The sequence below is a fragment of the Panthera pardus genome, unplaced genomic scaffold (genome assembly GCF_024362965.1).
Source record: "Panthera pardus isolate Hobbes unplaced genomic scaffold, ASM2436296v1 HiC_scaffold_12, whole genome shotgun sequence".
NCBI lineage: Eukaryota > Metazoa > Chordata > Mammalia > Carnivora > Felidae > Panthera > Panthera pardus.
The window spans coordinates 77,350,557-77,378,200 of NW_026526677.1; the positions used below are offsets into that span (position 1 = coordinate 77,350,557).

The 27,644-nt window shown below is 37.2% G+C and overlaps 1 protein-coding gene across 1 annotated transcript in view; it reads left to right on the forward strand.

Annotated features, from left to right (window-relative positions):
- Positions 1-178: 178 nt before the first annotated feature.
- The window catches only part of CEP57 (centrosomal protein 57), a 41,025-nt gene continuing 13,559 nt past the window's right edge, over positions 179-27,644 (forward strand). Inside the window, exons 1-6 of the mRNA XM_019450148.2 lie at positions 179-539; positions 14,662-14,818; positions 23,872-24,051; positions 24,428-24,549; positions 25,907-26,023; positions 26,610-26,687. Coding sequence (XP_019305693.2) covers positions 495-539; positions 14,662-14,818; positions 23,872-24,051; positions 24,428-24,549; positions 25,907-26,023; positions 26,610-26,687 — 699 coding nt within the window. The 5' untranslated portion in view covers positions 179-494. The remainder of the gene's footprint in view (positions 540-14,661; positions 14,819-23,871; positions 24,052-24,427; positions 24,550-25,906; positions 26,024-26,609; positions 26,688-27,644) is intronic.

Sequence of the window (27,644 nt, forward strand, 5' to 3'; positions counted from 1 at the left end):
AACTGATGGAGTGTTTGAACTTCGCATTCTCTTTCATTCAACTTCAGTCATTCGATTCAATTGCCACTGGAGACACCACTGCCCCAGGCCCATGTTTCCTCCTACAGGAGGCCCGCCCCTTTTGTAGAGTGCCGACAGAGCGGTCCGGTGGCCGGCAGGATCAGCGGACCCCACAGCTTCTGCTGTGCGCTACCTTGTGACGTCAGCGAGGGAAGAGGCGGATTCTCTCCTACTACCGGAAGACGTCCGCTTTTTTGATTGGCTGTGCAAGACGTCCGTTAGGACGTTGTTGCCTTTCCCGTGTGCACCGTGAGCGTGGGCGTCCCCGTGGGGGGTGTGCGCAGGGGTTCCCAGACCCGGCACCAACGCCCCAGCCCCTTCCATCAGGGGTTGGGCTTAGGGTCGCCCCTGGTGGGCGGCTCTCGAATCTTGGGGAAGAGCTTGAGAACCCGGATCCCCCCAGGGCTGCGGAGGTCCTTTGGGGAGGCAGGAAGATGGCGGCAGCATCGGTCTCTGCGACTTCTGGTTCTCAGTTCTCGGTAAGAAGCGGTAGGCGTTCGAATAGGCTCGGGCCTGGCGCCTCTTTGCTTTTCCTCACCCTTCAGAGTGCTCTCGGCCCAGAGTCTCACCCCATCCTGGGGAACGGCCGGGAGTGCTTGGTCGTCCGTGCTTCGCTGACGTCCAGTGCTCCTCTGTGAAGGCTGCACCCTTAGTATCGAAATAGGCCTGGCCCGCCTCCATTCCTTGTGCTCCCCTCACCTTCCGGCCTAGCAGTCCAGGTTGCCGAACATTGCCAGCATTCGCTGGGATGTCTGCCCACGCCCTGGCCTTGCGAAAACGGTGCTGCTTTGGTCACGTGGGTGTAACGGCCCTTTTTGAAGAGTCTCCGAGACCAGGTAGGCGCACGGGTTGGCTTCATTGGCGGCGGCTGCATAGTCCGCAGCTTCAAGTGCTTACTCGTTGCTGCTTGTGCTGATTCCTTGCCTGCAGCGCTTCCCCTCGTACATTCCCAGTAACTTTGTTCTCGCTGGTCTTAACCCAGAGCGCGCGCGTCCGACCGCCAGTATTACTTTGATTGCAACGTGTACGCGCCGTTTTAGGGCGATGGGGGAAGCTGAGCCTTAATATTGTTTTCGCCTCCACAAGGGCCACCAGCCGGTTCAGTCACTTATTATTTGTCGAATTGGGGTGTCGAACGCTAACTAAGCGTTTGGGGATCCGCCGCATTGGGAATAGGCAGGAAATGTGAGGTGGCCAAGGGAGCCTTTATGTCTTCAGTTAGCTAATGCTGAGTGCCCGGCATACTTTTAGGCTCTGAGATTGATTACGCAGGTGAACAGGATGGAATCCGTGCTGTGAAGAAGCAGCCACTGAAGAGAAACTACCTGTAATTAGGTTGTTCCCCAGTTCTGTTTGAGAACTGCTGCTCTACTAGAAGGACCTAGGCAGGAGTGGTTAGCAGCGCTTGGGTAGGCTAGAAGCTGTTTTCCTAGTAAGGGAGATGGAGCTAGCTAGCTGGGTAGGGAAGGAATTGTAAATGCTGGTCACCAGAACTGAAAAGAAGAAAAAGGCACCTCGGGCGTTTCTGGGTAGGTGCCAAGGCAATAGGAGCTTTGGGGAAACTCGTTTGGAATGAGCAGAGGTCGTGTGGCGGTAGAGTTGGGTTGAATTGTGGCAGTAGGTGAAAACATGAGAAAGGAGGGATGGGGAAGGAAACAGGAGATTATTAGGGTAAAGTTATGTCATAGACGCTAAGGGGGAAAGTTTAGGGAGCACCAACAGCAGAGTTACCTTGGGGAAGACAGTTTTCCTCAGTTTCACCTTTTGGTGACTTAAGATTTGCCCTAACGAGCCCAGAAGTAACTCAAGAGTTGTAGCAGAATGGGAGTAACAAGTGTGCAGAAGGGAAGGGAAGGTTAAGGAGAAGGATTGAATGAAGCACTTAGAGTTTATTCAGGAATTAGGTCAGTGAAAGGGAATAGAAAAAGAGGAACTATTAGACTATTAGGAGGAAGTATCTGTAAGTAGTTGGATGAGATTATATAGGAGTTGTGGTTAATTGGGAGAAGAAGGCTTTTCACTGCTTTCAAAACTTAGACTGAGCAAGAAATACTCCTGTAAATGTTAATTGAGCTGTACTTTGCCAAGTCCATCTAGCTGTGCCCGGTACTAGGATGTGATGTCAACCCTTGACCCCTCAGGTAGCCTGGACATAAATTTCAGAGAGTGTTCAATAGGAAAGCACATATGTTTTTTACATGCTTAGCTCAGCTTTAAAGTGGATTCTAAATATCAATAATATACTTTTCAAATATCTAGGACCTTTTGGAAATCAAAGTGTAACAACCGTCTCAATTTGACTTGCTACATCAGAATGTCTAATTTGAAAGTCACTGTCTCAAAACAAAAATGACTAAGTTTAGTTTGTCAGTGTGTAAGAAATGGCCCTGCTTAGACACTTTAATTGCCCTGTCAGAAATAAGGCTGGCATTTCCAACAAAATTTAAAAAACATTTTAGCTTAATAAACAGATGATCATAAAATAAGGCAACACAAAAACACCTTTTAAAACTACAGCATAAACTCAGAGGCTACTCATATTCAGATTTTAGGATTGTGAGCATCAACAATTCATTTGTATTCAACGCTGATAAACCCAGCTTGGAGCTAGCAAATAGTGCTAAATAGAGGTGCTTTTACTAGGCAAGGATTTTGACAGATGCGTTCAGGAGGAAGCAGCTACCATGTAAATCTCAAATGTGAACAGGATGGAAACAGGTGATACATTCACATCGTTTTGTTGTTTTTTTAAGTATATTTTGCAACAGCAGCAAGACAAGTAACAACAGCAGGTAACTTTGAGTGATTGCTATCATTTTCCTAGTGGCTGTCTCAGGAAAGCAACTGTGGTTGGCGCAGTGATTTTCAGTGGAAGTATAGGCAGCATAGTGTTGAAGACTGTCTTTCCTGTCCGTCCCTTTTTATTTTCCCAGTAACCGTCGTCAGAACTCTTAAGTGTCACTTTGGATTTAATAAGCTAATCTTCCTAACTGGTCTCCGTGGCATTTTAGCCAGGCCCTTTAACTCTTTCTTTCTCTTAAAAGTTTTATGAATATAACACAGATTCTTATAACATTGAATATATAAAACATTTATTTTGGAGAATAATAAAATGAATACCTTTATGCCCCTTTTTGCATCTTCCTGCTTTTCTCTCACATACCACCACTATACGTTTTGAAATTATAATAAATTAAACTTCTATAGCAGTAACTGGCAGTCATGATTTTAGATGCTTTTCATATATTAAGTCTTTAGTATTTCCATTTTTGAATGAGGAACAGAGCGGTTAAGTCAGGATTACACAACTAGTACATCATAGAGCCAGTTTGTTCACTAGTTTGCCAGCCATTCCAAAAGAGTCCTTTTGTGATCATTCCTATATGTTCCACAAGTGCAACAATTTCTCTAGAGCGGCAGTTTTGAAAGCATGTTCAGAAGACCTTTGGGAGTCCCTAAGTCCCTACAACGGGATCTACAATTACCTTCCTTACCCAGCCACTTTGTGGGAGACCAGATTTTCTTAAACGTCAGCCAAAATAACATCTAGCAGAGTGAATGCAAAAGCTAATCTAAGAATCCAGCAGGCTTCTTTTACATCAAGAATTAAAGAGATTTGTAAAAATGTAAAAAAACAAAACAAAACAAAACACTTTTCATTAAAGTTTTTGGATGATAGTTATTTTTCATTCAAAAGATACCGTATGTTTTCACTCATATGTGGATCTTGAGAAACTTAAGACCATGGGGGAAGGGTAGAGGGGAAAAACGTTACAGAGAGGGAGGGAGACAAACCATAAGAGACTCTTAAATACAGAGAACAAACTGAGGGTTGATGGGGGAGAGGGGAAAGTGGGTGGAAGGCACTTGTTGGGATGAACACTGGGTGTTGTATGGAAGCCAATTTGACAAATTATATTTAAAGATTATATTTATGGTAACATCATGGGTATATTGTTTTTAAATTAGTAAGTATCTTAATGTTTAGGTATAACCCACATGAACAAAAAAGCTGCTTGGGGTCTTTAGTAATTTTTAAGAGTGTGAAGGGGTCCCTAAACCCAAAATGTTTGAGAGGGACAGCAGTGGTTTTCAAACTGCAAGTTGGGCTGTGGCTTATAACTAGGTGGTGGGTGGTGGGATATGTTTAGTGACTTGAGGGACATAATCTTTTTTAAAAAAAAAAAAGAGGAGAGAGAAAAAGCTCAGCAGATTTTCTGTGATTGAAATTGCAGGGTCATAGAAGGTGCACCTTTGGCTTTATTTGGTGATGCTGAATTGTTTTCTAAAACAGTTGTTCTAGTGTGTTCCCACCAACAGTCACCTTTAATCCATATCCTTTTGAACAGGTGGTATTGTCTCACTTTTGAATTTTTGCCAAGAGAAGTGTGAAATGTTATCCTGTTCTTCTCACTGTGCTCCCCTGATCAATGTTGATAAGATGCACCTTTTAGTTTTTCATAAATTTACTAGTTTTCATGTTTTTTTTCCCTTCCGTGAAATGCCTGCTTGAGTGTTTTGCCTGTTTTTTATTGGTTTGTCTTTCCTATTGATTTATAGTCATTCCTTATGTATTCTAGATGTTAATCCTCGTCTGTTAGCTGAATTTTAATTGCTCTTTGGTTTGTCTTTTTAAGATATCGTTTGATGGGAGTTTTTAATGTTCATGGGATAAAATTTATTAGTCTTTTTATGTTTAGTACTTTTTGGTCATGAAAGTCTTATATCCTATGCTGTTAATGACGTTCTCACACATTTTTCTCTCCAAGTTTTAAAGTTGGAGCCTTTTAAATCCTTAATTTGCTTGAAATTAATTTGTGAGGTAGGAACCCAGTTTAATGTTTCTACTTAAGATCCACATTTGCTACATAATTACTTGTTAAACTTACCTTTTACCCAGTGGTTTACATTTCTAGCTATCAATATATTGATTTCCATATGGGTGTGTATGTTTCAGGGGGCTCTTTGTTCCAGTGTTACATTTGTCTCTCCTTGTGTCTATACTCACTGTCTTAATCATTCTCCTTTTTGTCTGAGAGAGTACCTGTCTTCCCTGTTCTTTAAAGAAAAATGTTAGCAATTCTTGGCCTTTTGCAGTTCTGTAATAGAAATTATAAAATCTTCTGTTGGAAATTCAGTTGAAGTTGTATTGAATTTCAGGTTCAATTTGGCAATAACTGCGGCCTTTAAGATATTGAGTCTTCTGTCTGAACATATTGTTACTCCAGTTTTTTTTTTTATCTTCAACATTTTTCAGTAAAGTTTTATAATTTCAAATCTTGTGAATCATTTATTAAATTTGTTTTTAGTTTGTTTTTTATATGTTTTCATAAATTGCATTTTATAGCTCGTATATAGAATTAGTATTCATTCCTTTCATATTAACTTTACTCGGCAAGTTTTCTTAAACTCGAACTCTTTTTTTTAATATTTTTAAGTTTATTTATTTTTGAGAGAGACAGAGACAGCGTGAATAGGGGAGGGGCAGAGAGAGAGGGAGAGAGAGAGAATCCCAAGCTGGCTCCACGTGTCCATGCACAGCCTGATGTGGCGCTTGAACCCGTGAAACCGTGAGATCATGACCTGAGCCGAAACTGAGAGTTGTATGCTTAACCGACTGAGCCTCCCAGGCACCCCGAAACTCTTAATTAATTCTAATAATTGAAGACTCTTTGGTATTTTCTATTTAGATTATAACTGAAATTTTGATTCCTCATTTTAATCTTAACATATGTTACTTTTCATGATCTTAATATGCAGGCTACAAAATGGAGCACAACATTGATTAGAAGTTGTCTTGCAGATATCTTTGCCTTGTTCCTGAATTTAAAAGGAATGACTTAAGTTTTGTACCTTAAATACATTGCCATGATTTTTTTGTAAATTTCTTTACTGCTATAAGAAAATAATTCTTTAATAATGGCTGGAGAGTGAATTTTAATGATTGTTTTTTTGCATTTGTTGATGATCATATGGATTTTGACTTTAACATGATGAATGTTCTAATGTGCACCCAGTCTTACATTCCTGCAATAACCCCACTTTGATTATACTGTCTTATCTTTTCTATATAGGTGAGTATGGTTTGCTAAATTGTATTTAAATTTTTATGTACCTGATGTCTTCCAGCCATGTTGCATATTCCATTTGAAAAGAAGGCAAATAATACACATTTTTCACCATCCTTCATACTTAAGGCAGTGACAGAGATGTTCAGTAAATATTTGAATCTTAAGTGTTCCTAAGTAGAAACTAAAGTTGCCAAGGAAGAAAGTGGTCAGGTTAAACATTTTGCCTTTAATCCTGAAAGTTTCTCTTAGGATCATGTCATTTTGGTTGGAAAATATTTATTGAATGCTTGGGGTCTTGAGGAGTGCTGATTAGGAGTTAGACTTGGGTTCCTTAGTAGCTATGAGACCTTAAGCAAATGGCTTAAGTTTTCTTAGCCTCGGCTTTTTTCACTACAAAATGGGGACAATAATATTTGCTGTGCTTCCTTCATGGGGTCCTTGTAATAACTAAAAGATAATATGAATGTGCTTAGAAAAAACACTCTGCTGACAAATCTAAGACACTATGTTCAGGGTTCTGAAAATGAATCCCAAATACAGTTTTCAGAATTCTAAAGTGGAAATGCTTTCTTACTTGTCAGGATGGTTGTGAGGGTCAACTCATAATGGAAATGTAAACTATAAAGTGCCATGCAAGTTTGAGGTTTGTGGGTTGTTTTTATTTTGCATATGTATATATTACATGTATAATTGGTGGGGGGAGCATAAATATTCTGCTTGAAAGATCCTTTGCCCTTCAGTAGTTCTCAGGTATTCATGATTGGATGGCCTGTGGCACTGAAAACAAGAATTCCCTTGAAATCTTCCATCATCTCAGATGACTGTTGTCTTTAGAAAGGCCCTGTTTGCAAGGTTAGCTCTTTGGTAGGCAACTGTGGACTAAAATGGTAAACTGTTTCCTACACTGATAGAAACTTTAACTTCAATAACAAGAGTGCCTCACTGTGCCTAAACTGTACAATGTGGTTTATGTTGAACACCAGCTTTCTTTTCGAGAGTTGGGAATGCAACCAGCCCCCCAGTAAAAACTTTCGCCACTGAGTCTAAGGAGCTTCCTTGGTAGATAACACTTCACAAAAGTTGTGGCGCTGTTGTGCTGGAGGAATTAAGCACATCCTGTAGGACTCCACCCAGAGAGGAATTTTGAAAGCTTGTACCTGATATCTTACAAATTTCACCCCCATGCATCTTTTCCCTTTACTGATTTGCTTTGTATTCTTTTGCTGTAATTTATCCTAATCACTAGAATAACTATATTCTGAGTCCTGTCAGTCCTTAGGAAATCATCGAAACTGGGCTGGTCCTGTGAACTGCTGACAATCACAGTGACAATAGTTGGAACCTTCCCTAAATTTAAGTTCCCAGATACCAGCCAGGAACCAACCTTGCAAGTAGACATTTCTAAGTATAGCAGTCTCATGTCTGCTGTGTTCTCTTTTTACAGTCTTTCTATGATGTTTGTGCTCTTTGTTGTTATTTGTCATAAAGGAAATTATAATTTGTAATTTATATTTTATAAATATATTTGCAGTTATACTTTTAAATTTATATACTTTATTGAGTAGGATAATTCAGTCTATGGACAATGCAATTTTCCTGTTTTGCAGAGGAATTGTGTAATTCATTCATTCAACAGATATATTAAACTTCTATATCGAGTGTTTTTATTGGAATTTAAACTAGTGGGAGTGACTGTGTTTTTCCAACATGAATTCTCCTGTGTCATTTGGGTATCCGTCATTCAATTCAATTCTGCCACTAACTAGCTGGAGGTAGTGCAGGCCACACACACCATAAAGGAGCTAGGTCCCACATGACTGCTCCTGTTTCATTAGCCACCTGCAAGTCCCAGGTGCCCTAACGGTTTTTGCACTTCTGGCCACTCAACTACAAATTAAGGAGTTCACATGACCCTTCCTCCTCACGTTTATTAATTTGCTGGAATGACTCACAGAACTCCGGGAATAATTATTATCACCCCCCCCCCTTTTTTTTTTTAAACTTTTAGAGAAAGTGAGCGAGCAGGAAAAAGGTAGAGGGAAAGAGAGAGAAAATCCCAAGCAGGCTCTGCACAGAGCCCGACTTGACTCGGGGCTCTGTCCTACGACTGTGAGATCATGACCTGAGCCAAAATCAAGGGTCAGACATTCAACCCATTGAGCCACCCAGATGCCCCAGTTATAGCTTTTTTTTTTTTTTTTTCTCCTTTTCTTTTTATAAAGGATGCAACTCAGGAATAGCTAAATGGTAGAGATATATAGGGCAAGATGGAAAAGGGCTTCTGCGACAACTCTGGAACTCCTAGAACCTTACTGTCCAAGAGTTTTTATGGACATTTCATCATGTACTTATGATTTATTAAATTATTGGCCATTAATAATTGAACTCAGTCTCCAGCCCCTCCCTTCTCCCTTCTCCTAGGGTTAGGGTGTGGGGCCAAAATTTCTGACTCTAATCACTTGGTTGGTTTTTCTGGCTACCAGCCCTCATCCTCAAGTTACTAGGGGGTCCCACTATTAACATAACAAAGACTCCTGTCACTTAAGAAATTCCGAGAGTTTGTGAATCTGTATCAAGAACCAAGGACAAAACTATGTTTTTTATTCCACAGGGCATACAAATAATAAATACATAAAATGGGGTAAGTTTTTAAAAAAGAATAAAGGAGATAGGCTGACAGAAGGACGCTACTTTTGATAGGGTAGTCAGGGAAAGCCTTACTGACAGACTTTTGAGCAGATGACTGAATGGCCTGAGACAGGGAGCAGATAAACATAGTAAAAGAGCATGAAGTGTACTGTGGATTTTAGAAATCTAAAAGTTGGTCAGTATAGCTGGGAAATGATGACGGGGCAAAGGTGGTGTGGAGAAAGAGTGGGAGGCAATCAAGTCAGGGTTAGCTTGGGGTCAGACACGTGGGGCCTTAAAAGCCATTGTAAGAATTTTGGATTTTATTCTGTGATGGAAATCTGTTGGAGGGTTATAATTAGGGGTATTACTCAAATTAATTTGCTGTTTTAAGTGATAATGATTACTACTTGGAGACAGACTAAGGAGATGTGGACAAGAGTGATTAGGAGACTGTTAATGGCAGTCCAGACAAAAGATCACAGTGGTGTCAACCAGGGTATTACTAGTGGAATTGATGAGAAATTGGTGAGTTTCTGGGCATACTCTGAAGACAGAGGCCCAACAAAATATACTGAAAGATTAGATATGGGGTGTATGAGAAATGATTCCATCCAGGGGTTTTGACCTGAGCAGGTGGGTAAATGGTGGTACTGATGGTTGGGTGTGCTGGGAGAGGATCAGGTTTTGGCAGTTGGGTTCAAGAATTTGTTATAGACATGATCTGAGGTACCCTTATTGACATCCAAGTGGAGATAATGAATAGGAAGTTTAATTTTGAATATAGAGTTCAAGAGAGGGACTTCTGGATTCCATATTTAAACTTGAAAATTTCGCAAATAGAGGCTTTTCAAAGCCCTCAGTGTTGCTAGGATCAGAGGAACCCATGTAGATGAAAATGGAATGAGATCATCAAAGGAATTAATGTAGAAGAAACCCAGAAGAGGTGGAAGGACTAAGCTCTGGGGCACTGCAGCATTTAGAAAGAGGAAAGAGAGAGAGCCAGGGAGATTCTTAGGAAGAGACCTGTGTATCAGGAAAACCAGAGTGTGGTCTATCTTCTAAGGAAAGTGTTGAGATGAAGTGATCTGTATCACATGCTTCTGAAAGGTCGCCGAATTCAGCAATATAAGTCATTGGTGAGGTTGAGCTTTTTCTCTGACTTGGTGAAGACTCAAGTGTGATTGGAAAGGGTTAAGAGAGTGAGGTGATTAAAAGGCGGCAGCAATTACAAATAATTATTTTGAGGACTTTGTTGTAAAAGCTAAGAAATGAGGCAAGAACTGGAGGGGAATCCTCAAATTGAGGAAAGCTTTTGTTTTGTCCTTAATGACAACGTGAAAGATCTAGTAGGGAGAAAAAGCATCAGGAGGGGAAAAGGTTTTATAGGAACCAAGACTGAATAGTAGATGGAGATAGGTCCATTAAACAAACTTCATTCCTTGTTTCGAGGGAGGGAAGGCAGGTTATATGAGAACAGGTGTAGTTAGGCTGGTGGTTCTCTTTGGAGAACTGGTTAATTGTTCAGTGAATCACCTAGAATATGGTTCCCCTGATTCTATAAGGGGAGGTGAGATAGGCAAGTCAACTGTTTTGAACTTCCTTTTCTCTTGTCAAACAAGGAAGTATACTAGATTGTTTCTATGGTTCTTTCCAACTCTTAAAAATACTACTTTTCTAATCCCTGAAGTTTATAACATCCCCAATTGTTTTTCTCACTTGGAAAAACTGGCTACTAAGAACACATACTGTTTTTTCTAATTATATTGCTATTCTTAGGTGTTTACCTAACACTTTGTCATCTTAATTTTTAATTGTACAGTTCAGTAGCGTTAAGGGTATTCATATTGTTGTGAAACATCTCCAGACTTTTTCGTCTTACAGAATTCTCTCTCCATTAAATAGCTCTCCTTTGCAACCTCCCTGGTAACCACCATTCTACTTCCAGTTTCTATGAATTTGACTACTTTAGGTACCTTATGTAAGTAGATGGGGCGCCTGGGTGGCTCAGTTGGTTAAGTGTCCAATTTCAGCTTTGGTCATGATCTCATGGTTTGTGAATTCGAGTCCCCCATTGGGCTCTGTACTGACAGAGCAGAGCTTGGAGCCTCCTTCGGATTCTGTCTCTCTCTCTCTCTCCCTCCCTCCCTCCCTCCCCCCCTCCCCCCTCTCTCCCCCCTCTCTCCCCCCTCTCTCCCCCTCTCCCCCTCTCTCCCTCTCTCCCTCTCTCCCCTGCTTGCTTTCTCTCTCTCAAAAATAAATGTTAAAAAAAAATTTTTTTTAAGTAGAATCATGAAGTATTTGTCTTTCTCTGGACTGGCTTATTTCACTAAGCATAGTGTCCTCAAGGTTCATCAATTATGTAGCATATAATGGGATTTCCCTCCTTTTTAAAGCTGAATAATATTGTATATATATACGACATATTATCCTTTACTATTTTTATTAGACACATTTGTGTGTATATGTAATGAGTTGCCAGTTTTGTGTTTCTTGGTTTAATTTTATTTCAAAATAGTTCTTATAAATAATTTTTGCAAGGCCATTTTATTTTCTGTCTTCCTTTTGCTTTTGGCTGATCTGTTACTCTTTCTATGCTTTAAACTTCTGGTAGCAAATGAGGACATTGACCCAACCCATTCGTAGTAACTGTGACTTTGCTTAAACCCAAACATTCAAAATGAGATGGCTGACTTAGAAAATGGAATACATTTTTAATAGCTTTTCAAAAGAATTTCATTATAACTTGAATCTTTATATAGAAAGTACTTTCATAATTTGCTGACCCAACCTGAGCAGTATTTTTATGATACATATGTGACAAATTTTGTTGAAAGACAAGTCTTTTCTCTACCCGGTTTTATTGAGAAATAATTGACATGCGTCACTTGCCCAAGTTTAAGGCATACAACATGATGGTTTTACATATATTGTGAAGTAATTACCACAGTAGGTACAGCTAACATCCCTTTTCTGATATAGATACAAAGAGAAGAAAAATAATTTCTTTTCCTTGTGATGAGAACTTTTAGGATATACTGTCTTGACAACTCTCTTATATATCATACAGCCATGTCAGCTGTGGTCATCATGTTGTACATTACATCCTTAATACTTACAACTGGTAGTCTGTACCTTTTGACCACCTTCCTCTAATTCCCCTTTTTCCCAGTTTTTCAACTCTGGTAACCACAGGTCTGATTTCCTTTTCCGTAGAGTTTGGTTTTTTGTTTGTTGTAGATTCTACATAGAAGTGAGTTCATACAGTATTTGTCTTCCTGTGTCTGACTTCACTTAGCATAATGCCTTCAGGGTTCATCCATGCTTTTGCAAATGGTAGGATTTTCTTGTTTTGTTATGGCTGAATAATATTCCATTGTATATGCCACAACTTATTTATCCATTCATCCATCCATGGACACACATTGCTTCCATGTCTTGGCTATTGTAAATAATGCTGCTATGATATGAACATGGAGGTGCAGAATGCTGGATTGTATCATAGTTCTATTTTTAATTTTTTGAGGATCCTCCATATTGTTTTCCATAATGGCTCTGCCAATTTACAATCCCAGGAACGGTGCACAATGGTTCCCTTTTCTCCACATCCATGCCAGCTTTTGTAATCTTTTTTCTTTTTGATGATGACCATTCTTAACAGGTGAGATGGTAATCATTGTGGTTTTAATTTACATTTCCCTAATGACTAATGGATGTTGAGCATCTTTCATGTACCTGTTGGCCTTTCGAGTATTTGGAGAAATGTTTCAGGAGGGATAAATTTTGAACTTTTAGTTTTATAAGAGCTAGTAGGCAGTGAATTTAATGAAGATGGTTTATTTTCATTTGTTTTGGTTTGGGTTTTTTGGGTAAATCCTCTATGCATAGTTCTGTTAGTATCTGTGCAGTGTTCAATAATTCTAATAAAAATTGTTTTGAACATCTTAAGTGAATATACAGGTGATTTATGCTTATAAATATATATTGTTAAGGAATACTTACTAACCAGTGACTTTGAATGGTAGTTGTTAAATAATAGGATTGTAGTAGGTTGTATGAAGACCTAAGGTTCTCTGTGAAAAATCATATTTAAAATTAAGCTAAGTGACAATTTGTGGTGCTTTGTAAGAGCTTTAGCAGTTTTATATATTTTAAGAATTGAAATCTTACCCTGTTTTCCAGTCATCTCCAAAACCTGTCAGTTTTCCAAAAAGTTTGAAAAATGCCAACTCTTTTTTTTTTTTTTTTTTTAATGTTTATTTTTGTTTTTGAGAGTGAGAGAGACCGAGCACAAGCAGGGGAGGGCAGAGAGATAGGGAGACACAAAATCTGAAGCAGGGTCCAGGCTCTGAGCTGTCAGCTTGGAGCCTGATGTGGGGCTTGAACTCACAAACTGAGATCGTGACCTGAGCCAAAGTCGGACGCTTAACCCGCTGAGCCACCCAGGCGCCCCGAAAAATGCCAACTCTTAATCCTGTCCGTGTGAAAACACTTTTTATATAGACTTAACGTTGATTTCCTTGAGTACCACTTTGAGACTTCACTCCTATACCCCTTCCATGCTCTTTGCCCTCTTCTTTAGTTTTCATAGCCATAGTGTGTTCTGTATTTGTTTTTTTTAAATCAGTGGGAAAATTGCATGATTTTACGTAGAAATAGTCTTTGGTTTTTAATAGAATGCAGATACAGTGTGGTTATTGTAATTGTCTTTGTTTATTCCAGGAGGTTGTTTACCGTTATTGTAAATATTCATTGTCCCTTTGTACTTTTCTGGATGTAGATTGTTCTGGAGCTGTATAGTATAATTCTGCAAAGATAAGAGTTGAGAACTTACTTTGCTGTGGTTATTTGAATTAAAAAAATGAATGAGAATTTTGAACAACTAGCAGTTCTGTCTTCCACCCTAGCTTTCAGCTTCTCCATTACTTCCCCCACTCCCGGTCTGCCTACCAATAGGAAGTCACCTACAACTAACAACATGCCACAGTTAGCATCCCTGCACTGAAATTATGTGGAACGTAATCCCAAATTGAACAGAATCCCATTCATGACAGAATGAATGGAAATAAAATTTTCATTTGTGTGGAAACAAAATTTTATATTTTTGGGTATTTGATAAGCTTTAATGTTTTCTAATTAAACCCCCTCTTCCACCTTTTTTTCTTAAGTAAATGTAAATATTTTGAGGCAAGGACTATGCCTTTCTGTTTACTGCAGAGTCTTGGACATTTGATAAATGTTCAGGGAGTATTTAGTTGAGTAGGGATAGATTAATTCAGTCATTTTGTAACAGTTTCAGATACTATAAAAATATTTACTTTTCTGAGTATATTTTACATTACATTTTTTTAATTTTTTTTTTTTTTTAACATTTATTCATTTTTGAGAGACAGAGAGAGACAGAACATGAGCGGGGAAGGGGCAGAGAGAGAGGGAGACATAGAATCTGAAGCAGGCTCCAGGCTCTGGGCTGTTAGCACAGAGCCTGACACAGGGCTCGAACCCACAAACTGTGAGATCATGACCTGAGCCGAAGTCAGACGCTTAACTGACTGAGCCACCCAGGTGCCCCTTACATTACATATTTTTAAGTAAAATATATTAAACTTAATTGTGAGTATATTTAAGTATTTCTGTGCAGTATTCGTATTCAAGTTGTGTGAACATTATTTCTTTTTTATAGTGTCTGGCAAATGGCTATATGTAGTCAAATGTGAAACACTTTGGAAGTTTTATTATTTTAAAGTAATGTTTGAATTCTGTTATATAGTAAGTGGGCTCTGTTTTTTCTGTTATCTCCATCAGTGGAATATGGGCAATACATGAACAAATGTGTCTATGTATTTATATCCTATTGGCATTTTAAAATTTGAAAAGTAATTTCTGTATTTTTATTTTTCAGAAGAGCTTAGCCGAACCTTCAAGGTCTAATGGAAATGTGGCTCGCCATTCCTCATCTCCATATGTAGTATATCCACCTGATAAGCCTTTCCTTAATAGTGATCTACGACGCTCTCCAAATAAGCCTACATTTGCCTATCCGGAAAGTAACAGCAGAGGTAACAGAGCCTAACAAAATAGATTGGTTTTTTTTTGTTTGTTTGTTTGTTTGTTTGTTTGAATAGAGCCTAACAAAACAGATGGGGTTTTTGTTTGTTTGTTTGTTTGTTTACCCACTGCTTAAAAACCGTTATGTCTTCCATGTATTTTTAAAATTAGAGGAAAGTCTATTTTCCCCTTCCTGTTTCTTCCCTTCTCAAAATATAGTACCTTTCTTCTGTTTATTGATCGTTGAACACTATCTTCCACCAAATCATCAAGGCTAAATACTTTGGGAACTCTGGACTGCTCTGTCATCTGTAATATCAGTCAGGGACCAAAAATCGGTGTTTTGCCTCTGAAGTATCCCAAAGACTTATTTGTTCTGTCTCTCCATTCGCATTGCTTTAGTTCAGGCTCTCATCATCTATTGCATAGGTAATTGTAATGCACTCCTACATGATTGCTTAGCCTGTGGTTTGCCTTTCAGCCCCATTCCTGCCATTTGCTGTTTTCCATCATCTCTCCCACTTAAACAAATTTCAGCACCTCCTCATGGCTTACATAACAAATTCGTAGATTTTTCATAAATCTACAGTATATTGACTCAATATACCTTACCAGTTTCATCCCTTGCTTCTCTTCTGTTCTTCCTTACCCACACATCCTTCGCTCTGGCTTCTTTGAAATACCTGTATATTTGTTCGTGGAGCTTGCCATCTGTATTAGCTTTCTTGCTGTCTTAACAAATTACCATAATTCAGCAGCTTTAACACAAATGTATTATCACAGTTTCTGTAGGTCAGAAATGTGGATGGGCTCAACAGGGTTCTCTGTTTAGGGCCCTACGTGGCCGAAAGCAAGGTTTTGACTGGGCTGTGTTCCATACTGAAGAGTCTAGGGAAGAATCTGCTCTCAGCTCATTCAGATTTTTGTTCAAATTAAGTTGTGGTCATAGAGCTGAGGTTCGGTTGTCTTGCAGACTTGCAGTCAGTGCTGGATTTTGCTCCTAGAGGCTGTCTGCATTCTTTGCCATGCTTTCTTTATGTCCCCCTTCAGCAGTGGTGGGTCAGGTCTCTCTTCATGCGTCATATCGCTCTGACTTCTGCTGCTGCATCTTTCTAGCCACAGCTGGGGAAAATTTTCTGCTTTTAAGCGTTCGTGTGATTGGTTAGATTGGGCCAACAATGAGGAATAATCTCCCTATTTTAAGGCTTGCAACTTTAGTAACCTTTCCCAAAGTCCTTTTTGCCATATAGCAGGTATTTAGAATTTCAAGGAGTAGGACATAGCTATCTTTGGATGTCCATTCTGCCTTCCACACCAGCCATGTGTCAGGCTTACAAGTCTTTCTCATGCTGTGCCCTCTTTTTGAAATCTTTCTGTTGTAAAATTATAGATGTTATTGGATTGATACAAAAAAAAATTATAAAAGCTTAATGAATCCTAATTAAACAGTTCACAACACCATGATCTGAAGGGATAAAAGAAGCCTGTTTACTATCTTACACATTATATTTTCTTGTGTTTACTTTCCTCTTCCATCACCATTTTTGCTCTTCTCTCTCATATTCCTTAAAACCACTAGTGACGCACAAGCAGAATTTAATATTATTGTTAACACACTGGTCTAAATACTAAATAAACATTTCCTGACTCTCTGCTCTATGAATAAATCTGCCCCGTTTAACTTTTCTTACTCTTTCATTCTTTAGTAATTACTTTTCTCTGAACTTATCTTAGAAGTTTCTTTATATAGAAGTAAATATCAGAACTGGATGTAATGTTGTAGTGGGAGGATTGATACCTAATTCCTAGACCACGTATTCGTGGCAGACCTCTGTCGGCATGATTATTGTGTGTGTGTGCTAAGTTATTACTAAATCTTACCTGATTCTTCTCCACTGTGGGCTTTGTATATTTTTTTGTGCTTTTTTACCATATGTTGTTTGAATGTTTTGCAAGTTTTATTTTTTGAAATTGCCAAAGTCTTTAACTGCTGTGTTCTGATGAGTAGCACTTTATCAATTGCTCTAATTAGCATTTTCTTTATTATCATCATCTTTGAGACACCGTATCCTATAAATAAGAGGTTTCTAGTTAGTAAGTTGAGTATCGAATATATTAAAAAACTCCAGACTTTGGGGCACTTGGGTGGCTCAGTTGGTTAAGCATCCGACTTCACCTCAGTTCATGATCTCGTGGTTGGTGGGTTTGAGCCACGCGTCGGGCTCTGTGCTGACAGCTCAGAGCCTGAAGCCTGCTTCAGATATTCTCTCTCTCTCTCTCTCTCTCTCTCTCTCTCTCTGCCTCTGCCCCTCCCCCCTCTCTGCCCCTCCCCCACTCATGCTCTGTCTCTCAAGTCCCTGTCTCTCAAAAATGAATAAATGAAAAAAAAAAAACAAAAAAACCCACCAGACTTCTGGTTAAATTTATTTTAGTAAGCACTTTTGAAACCTCATTATGGCCTAGGTTTTTACATTGGTGACTATACTTAAATATTATTATCTACCTTGTACTGTACTACACAATCAGTTCACAGTTTACAAATGTCAGTTTAACCTATATGTGGTTGAAACATAACACTTCTTTTATGTAGAGAATCATTAGTAAATACAATTGGCCTAGTACTAGTGATTAAACACAAATTTTAAAACAGCAAAATGTGGTTGTGTGATAAAGTGAATATATTTCATTTAATTTTCACAGAACAATTGTATAATTATATTCAAAATTTACACATAGAGTAACATCTCAAATATGATTAGTTTAATATGTAATATTATAACTCTTTACTCATTCCACATTTTCCCCAACTGTTTAGTGGACCCTCAAATATTTATTGAATGAGTTAAGTCTTATTTTGAATAGATACTCCCTATTAAAAAATTTTTCTTCTTTACATGTAATAAATGCTTTTCTTTTTCTTTCTTTTTTTTTTTTTTTTTTTGCACTAATACTTTAGGGGAAAAAAGACTTGTGATTCTTCTTAAGTTCTAGTTTAATTTTTTCATTTGATAAATTACCATTTCACTTTGCACTCTGCTAATAACTTTGAAAATATAATTTGACTAATGCCATAGAAAGGGATAATTAAACTATGTTTCTTGTAATTCTCATTTTCATACTCATTTTGCGTTTTAGTTAGAAAAGAGGTGAACAAGAAATTGGAAGTTATTGGTGCCTTCAGAAAATGTATTGTCCTTGGAGCCCTTTAAAAAAATGGTAACTAATGTATGTCATTCCAAAAAAGTTTAACCTGTTGTTTATGTTATTAGTTTAATGCATTTCAGATGATGGTAGTATGCAGAATGGCTTGGACATTTGAAGCAAGGTAACCAAGTATGAGGCAATACTACTAGCCAGTGCTTCCAAACCTTTCATTTCATCATAGTACATGTGGAAAATGAAATGATAATACATGTACAGCTCATGGAGGTAAACTGATGGGGCTGATGGCACCTAGTCTGGTATCTTTTACAGTGCCAGGCCACTCATGGCTGAGAGCTTAGAGAGAAACAGTCTTGAACTATTACAAATTTGTGTCACACTTATTGGAAAAAGTTCAGTATTCTTGTGATCAGTGAGAGGAGTCAAGTTATGGCTATGGTGTTAGGTATTAATAACAATTTACTGCCCATCTGTTCTCCTGAAGCATTTGTTCTCAAATTTTTTACTCCAAGAAACCCTAATAAACCCATTACATGTTTGCATAAACATTTTAATGAAGAATAACTATTTTCCAAATTTAAAAAATATACTGTTAAGAGTGACATTGTTTTATTTTATACTTTATAAATCTACTTCTGGCTTCATAAAAGACAGCTTGATTCTCCTCTATTTTTGCATTCCATTTGTGTTGATAAGTTGTTTTGATTGAAGTATGAAAAAAAATCTGGCCTTACACAGATGTGTAGGTAGAAAATAAATAGTATTCTAATAATTTTTCCAACAATTTGTGGATATTTTTATTTGATACTACTCTAAAACGTGGCTATTGGTAGTTTCTTAAAATTTAGTTGCATTGTGGAAACTGAAAACATTGGTGAATTTTTCATATTCTGGGATCTCAGGGCCACGTACCCGATTAACTAGGAGGACTGACCTCACAAGTTTCAGAAGTGGTTCTAATTATGGCCGTGGCTTATTACAGTAGAATCTGAAGGAACCCAGATGCAGGCTTCTAAATTTCTCTCTTAGGGAAGTCACACAGAAAGACACTTCTTCCTACAGCTGTAAACTGTATGATGTGTACAGTGTTTCTGCTCAGGAAAGCCCACTTAAGGCTCAGACACTATGGCTTTTATTTGGAGCTGGTCACACAAATATTTGGCGCCTGCACAGTCATGCTATTCACCATAAAACACATTGTTTTCACAATCGAGACAGGCTTGCCCAGAAGGATTTAGTGTTAGGCATACAAAACAACCTTATTAATTAGTAACATAGGGAGCATTCCAAGAGCCTAGTTTCCAGAGGCTAGCCAAGGTTCAGGCCTTCTGTATAAACTCTTTCGTGTGAGAATTTATTTTTTAATTGAAATATAGTTGACATACAATATTACATTAGTTTCAGGTGTGAAGCATAATGATTGGACTCTTCTGTGTATTCTGTTCTCCCCATAGTAAGTGTAGTTTGCTATCTGTCACCATACAGTGTCATTACAGTATTATTGGCTATGTTGCCTATGCTGTATTTTTCATCCCCGTGACTTATTTCATAACTGGAGTTTGTATCTCTTAATCACCTTCACCTATTTTGCCCATCTCCCACTCTTCTCCCTTCCGGCAGCTCCCGGTCCTCTGTATTTATGAGTGTGTTTCTGTTTTTGTTCGTGTGTCAGGTGTGGGATTTTTGTTGTTTTTGTTTGTTTTGGGTTCCACATACAAGTGAAATCATTTGGTATTTGTCTTTCTCTGTCTTATTTCATTTAGCATAATACTCTGTAGGTCCCTTGTTATGTATCAGCAAGATTTTGTTCTTTTTTTATGGCTGAGTAATATTCCATTGTATATGTATATTGATCCATTATGTATATATGTGTGGAATATGTAATATTTTATTTTATATACCACATCTTTATTCATCTATGATTTGCTTTTGTATCTTGGCTGTTGTAAGTAATGCTGCAATAAACACAGGAGTGCATATATCTTTTCAGATTAGCATTTTTGTTCTCTTTGGATAAATGTTCACTAGGGGAATCACCAGATCATATGATATTTCTGTTTTTAGTTTTTTGAGGAGACCTCCATAATGTTTCCATAGTGGCTTCCCCAGTTTATATTCTTATCAACAGTGTGTGAGGGATCGCTTTTCACATCCTTGTCAACACTTGTCACTTCTTGTCTCTTGATACTAGCTGTTCTGACTAGTGTGAAGTGATATCTCACTGTGGTTTTGACTTGTATTTCCCTGATGGCTAGTGATGTTGGACATCTGTTCATATGTCTGTTTGCCATCTGTCTGTCTTCTTTGGAAATGTCTATTCAGATCTTCTTCCCATTTTTAATTGGATTATTTGTGGGGTTTTTGGTGTTGAGCTTTAGGAGTTCTCTGTATATTTTGGATGTTAACAGCTGATCAGATACATGATTTGTAAATATCTTTTCCCATTCAGTAGGTTGCCTTTTCATTTTGTTGATGGCTTCCTTTGCTGCGTAAAAGCTTTTTAGCTTGATACAGCCCCAGTAATTTATTTTTTTGCTTTTGTTTGTTTAGCCTAAGGAGACCTATCCATAAAAATGTTAATAAGGCTGGTGTCCAAGAGATCACTGCCTGTATTTTCTTTTAGATGTTCTATAGCTTCAGGCCTCACATTTAGGTCCTTAATCCATTTTGAGTTTATTTTGGGGCATGGTGTAAGAAAGTGGTCCAGTTTCATTCTTTTGCATGGAGCTGTCCACTTTTCCCAATGCCACTTATTGAAGAGACCATCTTTTGCCCAGTGTGTGTTCTTGCCTCCTTTGTCATAGATTAATTGATCATATAAATGTACTTTTATTTCTGGGCTTTGTGTCCTGCTCCATTGATCTGTGTGTTTATTTTTGTGCCAGTACCGTAGTGTTTTGATGATTACAGTTTTGGAGTATGTCTTGAAATCTGGGATTGTGATACCTCGAGCTTTGTTTCTCTTTCTCAAGATGGTATTGGCTATTTAGGGTCTTTTGTGGTTCCATACAAATTTTAGGATTATTTGTTTTAGTTCTTTGAATAATAGAGTTAGAGTTTTGATAAAGATTGCATTGAATCTGTAGATTGCTTTGGGTAATATGGACATTTTAACAATGTTTCAATCCATGAGCATGGTATATCTTTCCATTTTTTTGTGTTGTTGAGGAGTGTTTAAACAAATAATTTTGCTGATACATAAGCCATTCCAGAATGTAGAAAAGGAAAGCATATACCCCACCTTGGGTCTTTTTTTAATCCAGTACATCCCTGCGATACTACATTTGCTGACATACAGAACAGAAAATCGTGTGTTCCAGCCAATTGCATTAATGACCATAAATGCGGAAGTAAAATACTAGCAAAATCATACACAATTATGTATAATCTAATGAAGGAATGCAAGAAATGTTTGGTACTACAAAGTTTTATTTAAAAAAATTTTTTTTAATATTTATTTTAGAGAGAGAGAAACCCAGTGTGAGTGGGGGAGGGGCAGAGAGAGAGGGGCTAGTCCAGGCTCTGAGCTGTCAGCACAGAGCCCAACACAGGGCTCGAACCTACAAACCACCGGATCATGACCTAAGCCGAGGTCAGACACCCAACTGACTGAACCACCCAGGCACCCCTACAAAGTTTTATTTTAATAAATACTTCTTAGTGGTTTAGAAGAAGAAGTTTTAAAAAACCTCAAATTGATATTAAAAAACATTTATTAATTTTCTCTTTTCATCTTACATGTGTTATATAATTATTCCAGGTATTTTAGAGAATTATTTAATTCCTTTAAATACTAATCTTAAATCTGGACTCTTCTATTCTCATAGTCTTTTCAGTTGATTTTTTAGTTTTCTAAGTTGTATGTGTTTCATGTTTATGTTTAATTACACTGTAGTGTCACCGTATACTAGGAGTAAACTGGCTCTATTATAAAATGTATCAATCTCATGTTTGGGGCCTGTAACATTCTAGGCACTAAAATTTGGTGAATGAATGAATTACATTAATAAATGGAAAGGTGTGCCTTGTTTTGAGTGAGAACCCTCGATTTTTAAGACGGCAGTTCTTCCGACCTATTATGCGGTTTCCATGAAGTTTCACGGAAATCGTTGTTTAGGCAAAATGGTTCTGAATATTTAATTGGTAAGAATAAATAACTTTGAAATGTTTTAAAAGTTTATATAGTGTGGGAGGGATGTTTATAAGGTTTTAATAGTTAAAATACTTGAATAATGAATCAGAATAAAAATACTGAAACTGTAATTTCAGGTATGTGTATATGAGACTATGGTAGAAGGTATATGTGTGTTAGTAATAATAATACCTATATATCTTAGTACTTGTGTGAATTTGGTATATGAGGCAATCGCCCTTTAAAGTTCTTCCTTCAAAACAAAAGTATCTTATTTCACATAAAGAATTAAATGTAAGAATATGTGAAACTCTAAGTGTAACAAAAGGAACATGTAAAGTTTATGTATTCTTGACATTGAAGAGCATTCTATCTTTGTAAAGAACTTGATGCAAAAGATTTCTCATTATAATATAAAAAATCAGAACAGCTTTATACTAAAACTGACAGCATCTAAACGAGAATTAATAAACTAATAAAATCAAAGGGGCAACTTTTTCTTAAGGAATTCAAAAGAAAATTGGCCAATAATATATATTTAAAAATCTTCAAACTTTTAATAGAAATGCAAATTAAAATAACCAGTAGTAGCTTTTGTTTCTTAATCAGACTAACCGAAACAGAAATAGTGTAATAGTGGGGTGTGTTGGCAAAGACACATACTTTTAATGAAAGTATAAATTGATGCAACCCTTTATGAAGGTACTTTACTTTCAAGAGCCTTTCAAATACAGATGTTTCAAATATGGATATTCTTGGACCCAGTAACTTCATTTTTAATTTTTAATTATTATTATAAGGAGATAATCTTTTAAGATGATCTGATTATATGAGGGAATGCTCAGTTTATTATAGTGCTAAAGTGAAAAAGAAATCATAAATTTTAATCTCAATTTATTTTGCATATATCAGAAAAGATTGAAAGAAATAACCAAAAATGGTAGTCCTTATCTCTTGGTAGTAGGATTATAAGTTATACACACACACACACACACACACACACACACACACACGTATGCTGCTTTTTTATATATATTCTTCTTTTATATATTGCTTTTATAATCAGAAATTTTTGGAGGTCAGTTTAAAGAGTGATTAGAATTTTTCCTATATAATGAAAAAACTGAGACTTAAAAAAATAATCCTTTTTGTGCTTGATATCTTTAACTTTACAATGGGATTCTGCATAGGATTCTGTTAATAAAACAGAAAAAGATTGACAGTTAATATACTTGAGGTTACGTATGAATTTTGTATGATTAATTTTGCATGATTAAATATTTTTACCATTTTATAGAATTTTTGTAATCTTTTGCCATAATAATTTGTTTACTTGAGTACCTAGCACATTTCAGAGACTCAGAAGATACCTTTAAGTAGGTTTAAAAAAAAAAAAACAATTATGTGGCAATAATTAACATTCCATTGTTCCCAAAGAGTGATTCTCTCCTGGGCCCACCTGTCAATTTTATTTTTTATTTAGATTTGCATATTTAAAAATAATTTTTTTAGTGTTTACTTTTGAGAGAGGGAGAGAAAGAACACAAGCCGGGGAGGGGTAGAGAGAGAGGGGACTGAGGATCCAAAGCAGGCTCTGCTGTCAGCACGGAGCCTGATGTGGGGCTTGAACTCACCAACCATGAGATCATGACCTGAGCCAAAGTCAGATGCTTAACTGACTGAGCCACCTAGGGTGCCCCAAGATAAGTATGTTTTTTATTGAACTTTCTCCATATATATTGTTACATTATTCATGTTTGGATTTGGCAGCCATATTTTCTGCTCTGAAGAATCTTCAAGATAAGATTCGACGCTTAGAACTTGAAAGGATTCAGGCGGAAGAAAGTGTGAAAACCTTATCTAGAGAAACAATTGAATATAAGAAAGTATTGGATGAACAGATTCAAGAAAGAGAGAATTCAAAGAATGAAGAGTCAAAGCATAATCAAGGTTTGTTTAATTATGAAGGAAATGAAACTTACAAATACACAAAATACAAAATGAAATACACAAAATAAGACTTGTAAAATTATTCTAAGAGCAAATTCACGATAGTGTTTTCTAGTGGTCAGTATCTTTGGGCACTCCAGAACTGCATTATACTTGAGTACATTCTGAGGAACACGTGGTGATGCCTTGCATTATATTTACTGATCCAATTCAAGACAGATTGGACTAGCATATAGAAAGAGAATGACTTAGGTCATCTAGGCTTCTAGAGCTATTGGAGAGGGTTTATTGTATACACAGTAGATTTAATTCCCATTAACAGCTTGTTACAACTGTTGTATGAGTGAGCTAATTTCTGTTTATGTATTCTGTTTAGAATTGACATCTCAGTTATTAGCTGCAGAAAATAAATGTAATCTTTTAGAAAAACAGTTGGAATACATGCGCAATATGATAAAGCATGCAGAAATGGAAAGGACATCTGTCTTAGAAAAACAGGTATGGTGCCTCACAGATTCATTCACAGCAGTAGCTATGGGGGAAATTAGACTGACATAAAGATCTTTTTTTCTCAGTGAAGACTAATGGTTCTGTTATAATAATCATTTCTCCTTTAATCCAAATCACTGATAGTAGTACCAGTAGTTCATTTTGAGAAACAACTAAGTGTAAGCTTTGAGAAAAATGTGATTTGTTGTTTTAACATAGCTATAAAGAGGCTTCCTTTTTGGATGACCCTCACACACACTGCATATCTTCTGCACACAGCTTTGATAGCTTCTGCTTTTGAACAGTATAACAGCCCACGACTGAAATTACTTGGGATCGTTTATAGGGTGGGGAAGAGGGTAGTCCGTTCAATCTGCCATATGATTGGAAATGGCAAAACATATATAGTAACATAGTCATTCTCTACTTTGGAATATTCCAGTTCTTAGCTTAGAAAGCGTCTATAAGTGAGATGTTTTGACTAATCTCTATTAAGCATATATATTAAATAACCTTGTTTATTTATCAGTGAATTTTATCATCAGTGAATTTTAAATAGCCCATTTTCATAAGAATGGTTCTGATACTGGAAATAAAATATGATTTCGCCAATTTTTAACTTAATGTATTTTTTAAGGGCAGCAAATATCCATAAAGGCAGATTGGAAGGATCCACTAAGGTGGATTGGAAGGAATTAGTAATTGACACAAACTCCTGGGGAAATTACTGCTTTATTTAGTCATATTCATATTTCTGTTAGTATGATATCTATTGCTATAGTCTTATCTATGAAGATCTATTTATAAATTCAGGTACTTAGTGTTTTGGCTTTTTACCAATAGACCTCAATTTAGCGTATTTCTACTACTTATCCTAGTTTAATGGTTTACCCTGTGACTGTCAGGGGACATTCTTTTCAAAGCCTAAAAGACCTACTAGACCTAAAAGCCTGCTAGACCTAAAAATAATAATAATCGATGTTTTGTATAGAATTCAGAGGAAGCATAAATTATTGATACAAAAAACATAATTATTGCCTTTAGAGATTAGCTGTGTAAGAGAACCAGACTCACTGAAAGTATTAGCCCATATATCTAAAAACTTTCAGCTGAGTATAATGAAAGTCTCAGGGTATAGAACCTACTGTTATAATGGTATATAGTAGGAGCAGGATTCCACTTGTATTTATTGATTTCTTTATCCTGTGGTTTCATCTTAACATTGTTTTCCTAGAATTTCTCTGTAGTATAGAAGTTCTGTGAAAGGCCAGATATTACTTATAGTATATTCTAAGTTATGCCCAGTATTAGTTGTGTTTTGTTTTTTTGTCAAATTCTCATGTTTGTGTTTACTACTATTTTCCAGGTTTCCCTCGAAAGAGAACGACAACATGATCAAACACATGTGCAGAGCCAGCTTGAAAAGTTAGATCTTCTTGAACAGGAGTATAACAAACTTACCACAATGCAGGCCCTGGCAGAAGTCAGTGCATGATATTGGTTCTTTTGTAAAATTGATCATTTTATAATACCGGCTATTCATAAGAAGAAAAGTGATCTTGTAGCAAAGAAACAGGAATTTTTAAGAGGAAGAAATGTAAATTTGGAAAGGGTGTTCACATTTTCTAATCTTGATTTACATAAGAAGTTCTTTTTGAAAATGTTGGAAGCTTAAATGTTTTAAGCATCAATAAGACCTGTATCACTTGGTTTAAGTTGTTGCCTTTAGTTTTAATTGATTCACTTGGGAGGTGTTTCATACCACTGAGATTAACATTCCAAATTTAGCTTCCATGCAGCCTATATGCCTTCATACGGAACTGTATTCTTGGGCCATAGATTTTACCCACAATTCTGTTTAACTACCTCACAGCTACTTCACAAATGACTAATAATGAATCACAGAGGAGAGCGTCATGGTTACTGGCAAGCACAGAGTCATTACTAGAGTGAACAAGCTTGTGTTTACTGTGCTAAAATTTTATAGCACATTCCTGTGTTGCTGTATTAAAATTTTACAAACAGACACTAAGTCTTTCACTAACCACTTTTAATATTTATATCACTAGAAAAAAATGCAAGAGTTGGAAGCAAAACTCCGCGAAGAAGAACAGGAACGGAAACGTATGCAAGCTAAGGCAGCCCAGGTAAGCTGCAGTGTCAGCAGGCAGGCTTCCCAGATTTCATACACCTCTTTGTGTCAAAACAAAAGATTCATTGTGGACTTCTTAGATCATTTATATTTTGGAGGAGTCTACTATATAAATTCTCAGACGTAGCTTGATATAGAAAATTATTAACATTGGGGCGCCTGGGTGGCTCAGTCGGTTGAGCGTCCGACTTCGGCTCAGGTCACGATCTCGCGGTCCGTAAGTTCGAGCCCCGCGTCGGGCTCTGGGCTGATGGCTCAGAGCCTGGAGCCTGCTTCCGATTCTGTGTCTCCCTGTCTCTCTGCCCCTCCCCCGTTCATGCTTTGTCTCTCTCTGTCTCAAAAATAAATAAATGTTAAAAAAAATTTTTTTTTAAAGAAAATTATTAACATATTTTTGTAGGCGAAGAGTAAAAGTTGAGCAGTTTTTTAGAGTTGTTCAAATTGTGGGTTTTAATCAGCATTTTAAAAAAATCAATGGACTAAAAACCATCAGAGTAATAATACATAAGGATGTAAAACTTCTCACTTGGGTCACTGTTGGAAATGTTGGAAAACCATCATTTAGTTTCCTGCTTACACATTTTCCTTTCTCTTGGTGGCCTCAAAACACCAGGACAGAAATTGAGGTAGTGGGCTGCGCCAATCAATAGTGACCATACCAATTCACAAAAGCTACTGGATAAGGAAAGTGAGCTCTGTTTGCTCCTAGTCTTTGATTTTAGCCCATGCATTGACCACCAGGTAGAATAGGTGACGCAGTGTGAATCCACACAAACATTGAATTTTTATGTATACCAACCAGAACCACATTTCTAAACGATGCAGCAATACTTTTGTTCCCAGTGAGTCTTACTGACAGGCTCAATAAAATACCTTGTTCGTAATTGAAGACTCTTTTAAGAGCTTATTTATTCAGATACCTCCTATTTTCCCTCCCACTTCCAGAGTCTTA